Source organism: Camarhynchus parvulus, chromosome 8 (assembly GCF_901933205.1).
Source record: "Camarhynchus parvulus chromosome 8, STF_HiC, whole genome shotgun sequence".
In the NCBI taxonomy this organism is placed as follows: domain Eukaryota; kingdom Metazoa; phylum Chordata; class Aves; order Passeriformes; family Thraupidae; genus Camarhynchus; species Camarhynchus parvulus.
Genome location: NC_044578.1, coordinates 26,710,674 through 26,722,706, shown reverse-complemented (window position 1 = coordinate 26,722,706; position 12,033 = coordinate 26,710,674). Strand labels below are relative to the sequence as shown.

The window sequence follows — 12,033 nt, the reverse complement described above, 5'->3', positions numbered from 1 at the left end:
GAAAAAAGCAACCTTGAAGCAGAGAAAGTAGGTCACAAAGAAGCCACATCAATGAAGTCTGGAAACAAAACAGGGAGGGATACTGTGTCAGCTACAGAATTGGCTGGTTCTTATAAATGGAAATCAAAAGTACAGCTAGAACATCTCAACCGGTAACCTGGTGAAACAGATTAACTACACTCCAAGTGATACATTACAGCTTTTCCTCTCTAAGTCTCCTGCAAAGCTACTCTAAGTTTTAAACTTAATTGCTGCATGCTTTTTAGACTGAACTCGTGATAACCCTTCTGAACTCCAGCAGCAACAATAGCACTCTTGACAGCAAAGATTTATGTTGCTGGGTATCAACCTCCCAACACCCCTCTGTCACCACAGCTTTCATTTGAGACTCATCCCAAAGCTTTTTTAGAGTCATCCAGGTAGAGACTGAACTGCAAACAGATGTGGTGGTTATGTTATACAGTGTTTTACATATGTCAGCCAAGAGATCTCCTGGCCTGGCCAGCAGATGCCAGTGGTAATCCTGCAAAGAGGGCTGTAAAATCAGCCTGAACACACAGAAAACTAGGGCCCAGCAGTCCACTCTCACCTTTTTTTTCCCCAGAATTAAGTGAAACATCAAAGCTAACGTAACCTGTAATCAGAGCAAGTATTTCCTCAGCATGGAAGCAGCAGGTTGATTTAATTCTTGGCACCTTTTTACAGGAACACCTATGTGCTCAAAGGGGAAACTACCTTAACTCCTACCAGAGCACTTGCTGTGTCCCAGGCTGTCTGGTTTCCAACCCATTCTGAGAAGATTTGGACCACTGCAAAGGAAACAGTTACTGTCTTTTGATACTAACAGCTATTGCTCTTCAAATTATCCATAAAAAAGGGATTATAATTTATTTTTATAAAAATATGTAACTCAAAATATAGGACTAAGGAAAAAGCCTCCTTCTAGTTGGTTATGTACAATTCACAGTTGCTTGCTGGCTCCCAAATGTAATAATTAGGGATGACCAATATTAAATCACCATTATATATAAGCAGCAGGTTAAAGGTGCCAAGAGAGCCAGTAAACCCAAATTACCAAAAATGTACAATTTGAGATAACTGGCCAAACACCCTGCTGAAGCCAGGATCCAGATCAATTTGAGACATGATGATTCAGGTGAATGCTGCTCTCACAGCAATCTTATATTTATCACTGACAGCCATGCTGCATTTTCAGACAGTTTTGTATTTTCACCCTTTTCTGGTTTTTAACACAGAAAAAGCAATGTATTCTGACAAAATAAAATAGCAGAAAGCAAGTTGTGCCAGAATTGTGAAGATTAATGCCCTTTCATACCATTAAGGTTTTCAAATATTATTACTGCATTCCTCTCAATTTTTTTTTTCAGCAAAGTTTCAGACATATTTTGACTTATACAACATGCAAATTCCCCATTTCTAGCACTGGTCTGGAATTAAAAAAATATTTGCTTCCTTCTTATCATCCTTCCTTTTATCCTGTACATTCATCATTTCTGCAAACAGAGGCCGTTTACTTCACATTCCTGACTTCCCTATTAGTAAGTCCAAAAAAAAAGGAAAAAAATAAAGAAATTAGAGCAGAAAATGCTTAACTTCTGTCTGTAAAGCTTGTCTAGGCTGATAAAAAATAAAAGAGGCTTTCTTCCTAATTTGATTTAATGGTTATAATGATTTAATGGTTATAAATTGAGAAATTAGCAACCACTGGCATCAAAATGAGGAGAGCTGAATTAGAAATGTCCAGTTCTGTAAGTACTGTCAGAGCAGTGTGAACTGAGGCCATGAACAACCACAGGAGCTTCTTTAAGCAGAGGAGTCGCCAGCCAAGGGTATGTGGAAGCAAACTGACAAATATTTATGGCAAGACCATAAAACTTTTTTTGCTACTTCACTATATGGGGTATAAAACTCATTATCTCTAGGGAGTTGAGGCTCTTTGAAAACTTCAGTGAGCAAGGCCTGAGCTAATGGAAGGAGTTAAGGAAGGACCCCATGAAATCTGTTCAACAGGGTAATTAATCACCCCACACCTCACTGACATCCTAAGCAAGTGCTGCCAGAGAGTGAGAGAGAAAGGGACCCCATAAACTAAAGCCATTTAGAAGATAAATCTTCCCAAACCTGGCTTAGAAGGATGTTGGTTTCTTTCCTGACTGCTTATTTTCCAGGATACCTATCAACTACTCACCACGCTGAACAAAAAAAGATGGAAAATAATTACAGAAACATACCTCAAAATAGGAAATACTCAGTATTATTTGACAAGGAAGTCTAATGATTTCCTAGCAAGTGTGAGCACATTGTGTTTTTGCTGCGTGATGTACGTGTTCCAGTATATTTAAACAAGTAGGAAATGCAGCAAAGGCAGCAGCTTGTCCGTACAGCTTGAGGTACAACCTCATAATGTAAATAAACATCTTCTCAGGAAGCATTTTGTCTCCTCTTCTTTCCTAGAGCCTGCACTGCACTGTACTCCTAAGATAAAACACCTAACTAACATGGAAAACGACTATGGATCAGTCAAAGCCAACCAAACCTGTGATATGCTCTGGCACCTGGTCTCAAATGCCACAGGAAGGATGTTGGAGCTCAAAGGGGTTTAACCATTGTTCTATGGTTTTCCAGCTTTGATCTGTGATGTATTTGCTTCCCCCAGTCAGCAGTGAGGAGTTACCTACCTGAAATTAATGATTTAGGCACCACCCAGCCCTGCTTACAAATTAGGAAAAGCTAATGAGTGCTGGCTATCCAACACCTTCATCCCAGTGGTCCAGCCTGGTATCACTGTAATGAGACAAGTTTATTCCATTCTGAAGGTCAACAAGGCTTCACCTTTGGCTTTTGGGGAGTAAGAAAAAAAAAGGAGCAAGTAGATGCAATCACCTGAATGGAAGGTCTCCCTCTGAGGGCATCTTGCCCTGCTGACCTACAGATCTGACAGCTAATAGGGTGTTTGAGAGGATTATTAATAGTTACAGAGGTTCCAAGCAAAGCATCAGGCTTAGAGGCACCCCAAACACAAAGCAGTGCAACCCAAGGCATGCAAGCAAAGCACTGTAGGTGTCTCAGGAGATCTGGCTTCTGTTGCCAAGTTTCTTGTATGTCCTTGGACAAGTTATCTGACCTATTTGTGCCTCATTTCCTCACCTTCTCAGCTCAGAGCAGCCCTCTCAAATAAAACCAGTAATGCTTTGGATTCACTCACACAACAAGGCAATGAATGGTGCAAGTCAGTGAAACTGATGCTCCTTCAACCCTGATGGAATTGTTAATAAAGCAGTCACCATTTGTCAAGACAAAATGGAACAGAAAACTGAAGCAAAGCGATCGTTTAATTTCCAAATGAGATTCGAGGACTGCATTCAGCCCTCCCAGCCTCTGCTGCTTTGCACACATTTTCCTGGAAGCCTCATAGCACACACTGTGCTGAGTAGTGCAGCATCTGTCCCCTATCTTGTTGAGACCAGTATCAGTGCACTAAAGAGTCAGCTAAATGAGGGTGTGAATTACCTCCGCTTATCTCAAGCCAATCCACTGACTCAAGTAATGAGATCCTGAAAAAAGCAAGCAGGTTTTTAACTCTGTCCTGCAGTATCAAACGGGGAGCAGAAATCCCTCCAGAAGTGCCAAACTCACCTACATTTTCTCCAAGCCCTTACTAGCAAAGGATGATGTACATCCCAAGAGGAGAAATGTAGTTACACTGTTGTATTCCATGGAGTAACTTGGAGTTCCTCTGTGAGAGATCTCCCAAAAAACGGATGTGTCATAAATTTCCAGGCTTTCCAGCTTACTCAGCCTAACCCTGAAGACTGCTATTCCAGAGCTGGGGAATATCAGAGCTCTCTCAGGAGAGCATGAAGCTGTTGTTGGTGCAGTTTGGCTCACTGCCATCTGGTGCCTGTACCACAGACCCCACTGCTTTAAGTTTCCTCCCTTTCCAACACAAAACATCTCCTCCTGAAGCCCTAGAAGGTGGTAGTGGGCATCCAGCGTTTCTTACATCATATTATGTGGATACAATGGACACAAAATGCTTATTCCTAGGAAGTTTTGTCTCCTTGTTGGAATTTTCAAGTCAAAACCCAAGTAATGTTTCTCTTTTTCAATTCTCTGGCTCCCAGTACCTTGGTTCAATCCCCTGCTACCAGAGTTACGACAGCTTTCTCAGACTGAGTGGTATGATCTACCTGAGGAAATTTCCCACACTCTTTTCGTGTCATCCAGACTGAGAACAGCACCAAGGTGAAGAGGTTCTGCTGAATCTCTTGGACTGTTACTGTGAAAGCCTAAGGCTGGGAGGGATTAAGTCTGAGATCATTTTTAGTCACAGATTCCTCAACACTTCTTTTCCTCTCATCACAGCACCGATTTCCATTCCCACACCTCCTTGGAAGCTGGGACTGAATGCACACAATCCCCTCCCAGCTCCTGATACTCCACCGTGTAATCCTCCATCCACTTTCAAACACATTTGCCATTTTTCATGTTTGCTGTATCCTTTATTCTCTGGTCCTGGCTACAAATTCCAAAAGACAAGCAAAGCAGCCTCTGTCTATACGGCACCATGCACATCTACAGTGCAACACTGTGTAAATAAAATGAATTATCTTAAGACAGAAAAAACCGGGGTATTTTCAATTAAACCATTAATAGCCAAGAATGCAGCCACAGCAATAGAAGAAGAGAAAAGGTGCCTGCAAGTTTTAATCAAGGCAGAAACTCACAGAGAAGCATATGCATTCTTATGCAAATCTACACCAGACGCATCGCACATCTGCTGAAATGGGTGTCGTTTTCCCACAGTTTGCAGAATTAATGTGTTTAACTAAGTGCCTGCCAGTGCTTGCAGTGTAAGAGCTAATTTCTAATGGGGTATTCCCAGTTGGAAAAAAAAAATCCCTTTAGATAATAAAGGATCTAAATCCAGGACTTGGTTTTACATTTACTTAAGTGCAAAGACCCCTTCACCTCCAAGAGCTCCTTGCTTGCACTGCTCCAGCTTGCTTTACAATTAAAAATAATCCTGACTCCTGGAGAAAAGCCTTTCTACATTTTTGTGACCTTTGGAAACCCTATCAAGCAGAATTGACAAATGCTATTCCCTCCTGATCAATTTTATAAAGGTTTTCTGAGATACGAGGGTGTCAAAACACACAAAGGGCTTTGAGAGAACTTTACGAACCAAAATGCAGCAATATTTCTTTTCACTTGGTTACTTTCCTTGTAGATACAATTTGTATTTCCATGATTACTATGTGTCTTCACAGAGGATTTTGAAAGAATTCAGATGAGATCTTAACGTCTGACCCTGAGGCTAAAAAGAAATATATGTCAGAAAATACCGAAGTCTCAGCTATTTTTTATAAAAATCTATAAATATCAGTTAAAAGGAATCCATGATCTCATAATAAGTCAACAGGTCACAGTTATGCTCTTCTTATCTTCCCTTTTTTATCCCCTATTGTTTAAAAATAGGAAACAGCACCACATGAAAATGTTCAGCCAGAGATAAATCGTGTGACTGAAATACAGGAGTCAGGAAACCAGTGTTTTAAAATAATGTCATCCTCATTTTCCCCAGCATACTCTAGCATTGTTGATGCCTCCAAATATTTAAGTGACTTAATAAATTAGTAACCTAGGCAACACTTGCAACAACACAGCCAGTTGAAGGAGTCCAGCTAAAAACTCCCAAAAAAGAATTTAAAACTTCATTTATGTATAAATTCCTGTCAGTGTTCCTTAAAAAGAGGAAAGGCAAGCAGTTTTAATGTCAAAGGGCTGATTATGCAATAAGGTTTTGGGGTAAAGCAACCAAGGAGAAAACAGGCTGTGTCCAGCCCCCAGCTCCACTCCAAGTCACCTCTGTCACTGCACAGGAGAACGAGCAGAGAGGATCTGTAATTCACCCCCTGCACGCCTGTAAGAATTCCCTGGAGTCAGAAAGGGCTATTAGAGGAGCTGTCACAGAGCAGGCATGAGCAGATCACCTGTAAGAGCACTTCACTCCTCTTCTGATATTCCCTGCTGCTGGCTGGCAAGGGAAAGCAGCATCTCTGCCCACAGCACACTCGACTGTTTTTCATCTGTAGCAAATGCAGCCACTTAAAACCTCGGTTTTGATTAAAGTCTGCCTTTTACAATGGGGCTCCAAGTAAAATTCATTGTTGCTTATCAACAAAGCTAACAAAAGCTTTATGCTGTCGGCATTCAACGTCTGTCCCTCACTGGGTACCTGAAGGCTACGATAAGGTCAAATACCACCACAGCAGGCATTGTCCAAACACTCAGGAAATGACATTTCCCGGCCCAACAAGGTTTATCTTCCTAGCCTGCTTTTGCACCAACTTTCTGGGCGAGTTAAAAATAAGCCTATTGATCAGAAGGGAAAGAAACGCTGGTGAACACTGACCTTGTCTCCTTTCCAACACAAGAGTGGCTGCACAGATTCTGTGCAGCTCTCCAGCTTCTTTTCAGCTTCCCAGGGCTCTCTGCATCTTCACCTTATCTCCTGTTAAGCCTTTCCTAAAAGCAAATGTTCTCCTGAAGGAACTGCAGCTCCATACCCACTCAGAAAGGAAGAGGGATACAAACCCCAGCCCAGCTCACATCTCAAGGAGGGGAAAACCTTAGTGACAGCCATCTCACCTAGCAGATTGCCTGGCTGCAAGGGTTTTTATTTGGTTTTTACATTAACTACACCGTTCCCAGCTCCCCCTTGTCAGACGGCCTCTGGAGTAGTTTGTAACTGAGCTGGTGGAGATGAGCAATAAGGTTTGGGAGAGGAGAGGACCGGATCCCCCCGCGTGTTCCGGGCACCCTCGGCAGGTCCTGCAGCAGCGCAATGAAGATGCCGCCACCTGGTGGGACCTGCTCGGGCTCGGCTGGAGGCCGGGGGGCAGATGGGACCCCGGGCAGGGAGGGTGACAGCTCGCACTCCCCATCCCCACACGCACATCTCGGGAAAAAGCCGGTCAGCAGCATGAGCAGGGCTGGAAAGAAAGGATCTGCTGACAACAAGATGCTACTTGTTACCAAAGCCTCTTGGTACTCATCCAAAGCAAGGTTTGGAAATGGAGAATCTTTGCATTTTTAGATGCGACTGCAAAGAGTGGAATAAAACAAGAATTTAAAAAGAAAAGGTAGATATAAAAAGCTACTTTCACAGTCATAGCAAGGCAGGCTGTAAAGAACCAGAAGCCCCTCAGAACAGAGCTGAAACCATTGATATAAAAGAGCTAAGCAAGGCAGATGACAAACTGCTGGAGTAGACAGCTCACAGAAATTGGGCTTTTGAACTGAATTTCACATGATTAGGAGATGCTTCTGCTCAGTGCCCAAGCCACAGCTATTTTTTAATCTCTGCATGACACCATGCACATTACCATGGCTTCAGTCCTGAGCATGAGTCTGGTGTTTTCTGAGAGCCAATACTTAAAAGCCTGGAACTCAGGTCTGAGGCAGCCAAGAGATGTTTCTGTCTGCTTGCACAGGGACTAGGGCTTTTTCTGGAGTTAGAAGCTCTGTCTGCAGATTGATATCCATGAAAAGGCATGGAGCCCTTCTAGCCTATGCTTAGAGAGCCTTCTCCTCCTGCCAGGAGAAAGGGGGGCAAGGAGGGTCATTCCAGCAGTGAGGAATGTCTCCAGACTGCCCGCAGGATTAGAGGACAAGGTGATGAAAGAGTCCACATCCTATCTGCACTCGAGTTTGTACAAGCACCGTCAGCTTTTAGCACTGCTGCTAAAAGAGAAAGACATTTCCTAGTCCAGATAAGGCCCCAGAGCAACAATGTCTGTTTGCAGGATGAGCACTCAAGAACAGACTCTCCCCTGTGCTATTTTTTTACATATTTCAGCAACTCTTCTTTTGCAATTTTAGCACAGGAGCTTTTGCAGCGAGCTTAGAGCAGGCACATCACCAATGAATCTGACAACCCCATCACAGAAGTTTGCAACCTGTTTAGACACAGACTGTACATCAGGCAAAAAACCGATCCTACCCCCATCACATGCAACATTTAACACCAATGCTGTGATGCTGGCTTTAGAATTCATTCCTGCAAAATCCATGGATGTTCAGTCAGCCACACCAGGCAATGTAATTGCTCTGTTTCCACAGTTAGCACTGAAAATGCTGTCTATTCAGTTATTGCCCTGCCTCCTCCTCACAAAACCTGTTTCAAAGAGCAGAGAAAAAGACCTTGAAACATGGGTGGATGCTTTCAAAAGTCAGTTATCACTTTTAGAGAGGAAAAAAAGTAGGAAAAAAAATCATAGCATTAATCCAGGCAAGACACCTCCCCCCTCCTACCCCTTGCACACATGCCACGAGTCTGAATGGAAGCCGTCACCCAGAACACATGTCGATACATATTTTACAGAAACATTAGTTGTGTGTCAAAACCAGTTCTTGGAAACATCATCTAACAGCACTCACATGATTTGTGTTTCACGAGCAATTAAACCTATCACTCTGACAAGCAAATCTGCTGCTCCTGTCCACTATTCAAACATCAGGTTAGAGGAAACTAATTACATTTCAAACTCCGTCCATGGGTAAGGAAACTGTATTTCCATGATAATGTCCTGGCTAATTCACTTAAGCAGAAGCTGCTGAACCTCCAGAACAGAGAATGAAACAGCCACCCTTGGAACTAGTGCAGCTAAGGCAGGAAATGCAAAAATAGCCAGACTGTGATTTAGATCTCGTAGTGAAGTCAGACAAGACCTCAGTGTCACACTGAAATCACATCCCAGACATTGTAAAGTCCTACTGTATTCACATCACTGTCACACTGCTGGCAAGCCACAGAGACCAGCAATGATGGGACTTCACTGCTAAATTCTTTTCTCTGTGCTAGCAGATGAAGTTTTACAGTCTCTGCAACCAGACCAGCTCCCCTCATGGCAGTAATTAGTTCTTTGGCCAGAGACAAAGTGGATGGCACACCACTGCCAAATAGATATGTACAGAAATAAACAGCTGTCCATCTTGAAGTGGCTGCTGAGCTCTTTTTCTTTAAAATACGTGTTTTCACTACCAGGGACACTTTTCAGACAGTCACCTTTCATTTGGAACAATACCCCTACACGGAGGTTCACATTCACAGAGACACGTGGAAATGAAATGCAGTGACATCAAAAGCTGTATTTCTCACCGTGCCAGAAAATGCTTCTCCACTTTTCATGTGCTCGATATTCCTGCCCTCCCCCAGCCATTCATGGTGAAATAATTAGTGTTAGTGTTCTCATTGTTTATCAGACAATACAGACAATAAGGCTAAGCTTTCTGCTCCTGTTTTCTTTCGCTATGCTGCTGTGGTTCCTCAAACAACTGTGCAAGGCTTTACTTTTAATCCTATGAATAACACTTGTCACTCATAGGTTTGTAACCCATATTTAGCTGTGCACAAACACAGTGCACATGGCACAGTTTCAGCTTGATTCATTGTCTGCAAACTTCTCCAGATGTGCTCATGCAAGGAAAAAAAAAGGCTAATAAACAGGAGGAAACAAACAAATACCAGCTAATCCGATTGCAATTTCTTAGGGAAGGAGAGAAGACACTAGCACATCAGATTCTTTATGAGGGAGAGGGATAATGAGTTGTTTTTAAACACAGACCAAGAATAATTATTGTCCTTGGGCTACAAGATGTATTTTCATGTGCTTGAAGTGTATGCTGATTTTTATAGCCTGTGAGCTAGCTGGGCCCTGTCACAGTGGATTTTCCCCATTTATCTACACATTAACGTCAAACTACAAGCACATCACAACATATGACTTTATCAACAAGCAATGTTCCTCACTGTGGCTAATTTTGAAACCACATTCCTGCTTCCACTCATGGAAGATACAACCTTGGGTAACAATCAGATAGGCTGGTGCCAGACATCCTCTCCTTAAGTACATTCTCATTTTACCTTTAGAAAGTATTCTCAACAAACAAACAATCTGAAAACAAATGGCTTTCTTTGGAACTCCTCTCAACAACAGCAGTGAGATATTTTTGCATAAGGCTGCATTTTATAGTCCCAGCTCTAGGCTGGGATTAACAAAAGCAAGGTAAGCAAGAAGCAGCAGGCTAAACAGTGCAAACTACTAAAAATCCCAAACTTCTATTACAATTAATTCTGCTAAGTATAACTTCACTCATTGATGCACCAGACAGAAAGCAGACAGACAACCTCATCCCACTGCACCAGCTTTTCAAGCTTCCAAAATAAACACAAAGGTCTTTGAACAGACCATGTTCTTCAGAAAACCTGCAGCCCGATCTTCCTCATTTGATATGTGTGAAGGCTCAGGCTGGTGGTACTCACAATAATTACCTGCCATCAGCCAAGAAATGCAGCAGAGTTGTTGCAGATAACTTATTCATGTCATCGTTGTGTTTCAGGAATAACACAACCAGTAACAGATCAATGACACGGGTAACAGAGAGCATTTGCTTCTAGTTTTACAGGTCAGGGAAAACCTGGAGAACCTCGTTGGGAACCAGGACAGAGGAGGAAGAAGAAAGGGACAATCACCAGTGTAAAACATGTTAAACAGTCCCAATTAAAATGTGGTTTTACATGTTCTCCATCATCATAGAAACATGGAATGGCTCGGGTTGGGACCTTAAAGATGGTTTTGTTCCAACCTCCCTGCAATGGGCAGGGACATTTTCCACTAGACCAGGTTGCTCCAAGTCCCATCCAACCTGGCCTTGAACACTTCCAGGGAAGGGGCAACAATAATAATATCAGACAAAGGTAACATATGCACACACCGCAACATTTTCGAGGCTGGACCATCAAATTTGTAACAGGAGGGAAAACAAAATAATGCCTGCAGTACTCTTTACTCTGAAACGTGGGAGTAATTATCCTCAGATTACCAAGACAAACAAGAGGGAGAGACAAGGAAAAGATAAAACAGAATTTCCACTATTTAGGTGCTGATCGAGAGATAAAATCCGACTGCACTTCAGCTGGGAGCCTAAACAAACCAGAGGCCCGGCCACATAAATCAAGCTAATTTAAAAAGGTTACATACCAGGCAGAGTTTGACAAAGAAGGGGAAACAACCCCGCGTCCTGCACCGCTGAAAACCCTAACATCCTTTTTATAAATTACAAAGGTGCCAATGTAACACAGACCAGTAAGTCTGGGGCGACGGGACCCACGGTATCAGCACCTCCCGGGCCTTTCGCAGCTCATTAATACTAATTAGATGCGGGAGTGCTCAGCCCTGCCGGCTCCCGCATCCCGGGCACACATCCTGGGGCTCCGGGCACACAAAGCTGCGGACGCGGATCCCAGCACCGGAGCATCCCGCACCTCGGCGGCGGGGAAGGCGTGGCCGGGGCTCCGGGAGCCCGGCGGGGAGGGGGAGGTAAGGAGCCGCGGGGAGTTGGGAGCTTCGGCCGCGGGGAGAAGAAGAAAGGGAGAAAGAAGTTGTGGCCGGGAAGTTTTCCGCCGCTCCCCGCCCCGGCGCCCCTTACCGTATACGCGGACCCAGCCCTGCTGCTGGCAGACCGACTCCCGCAGGACGCGGTCCAGCGCGCTGCCCGCCTCCAGCTCCTCCGAGCCCGGCTCCGGCTCCGCGAAGGGCTCTGCCGCCCATGCCGCCGGCTCCGACGCCGCTCCCGCGGCCGCCTCCATGCTGCCGTGGGGACGAGGAGGCGCCGCCACCACCCGCGCTGCGCCCCGGCCCCCTTCGCCTTAGCGCGGCTCCATCCCTCCCTCCTTTCCTCCCTCCCCCGGGCCGCCCCTGCCCGCCCTTCGCGTCAGCGCGGGCGGAGCCCCGCCGCCCCGCCCCGGGCCTGGGGGGAGGCGGGCGATGGCGGGAGGCTCTGCCCCCGCTGCCCCCGGAGCTGCCGGCAGCCTTTTCCCCGGCCCTCGCCTGCCCCTGAGGCCGCCTCTCTGCGCGTGTGGCAGCCCGGAGGAGACTCAAGATGGTTCCTTCCCTCAGCCCCGCGGCGGCTCGGGAGAGGCGTCCCGAAGGAATACGAATCGGGATG

The 12,033-nt window shown here is 44.8% G+C and overlaps 1 protein-coding gene across 6 annotated transcripts in view; it reads right to left on the bottom strand.

Annotated features, from left to right (window-relative positions):
* Positions 1 to 11,750, bottom strand: part of LOC115906577 (ras GTPase-activating protein nGAP-like) — a 164,953-nt gene extending 153,203 nt beyond the window's left edge. For all 6 annotated transcript variants that reach the window (XM_030953854.1, XM_030953855.1, XM_030953856.1 and 3 more), the window contains exon 1: positions 11,515 to 11,750. In XM_030953854.1, the coding sequence (XP_030809714.1) occupies positions 11,515 to 11,674 (160 nt within the window). In that variant the 5' untranslated portion in view covers positions 11,675 to 11,750. The remainder of the gene's footprint in view (positions 1 to 11,514) is intronic.
* Positions 11,751 to 12,033: the final 283 nt, after the last annotated feature.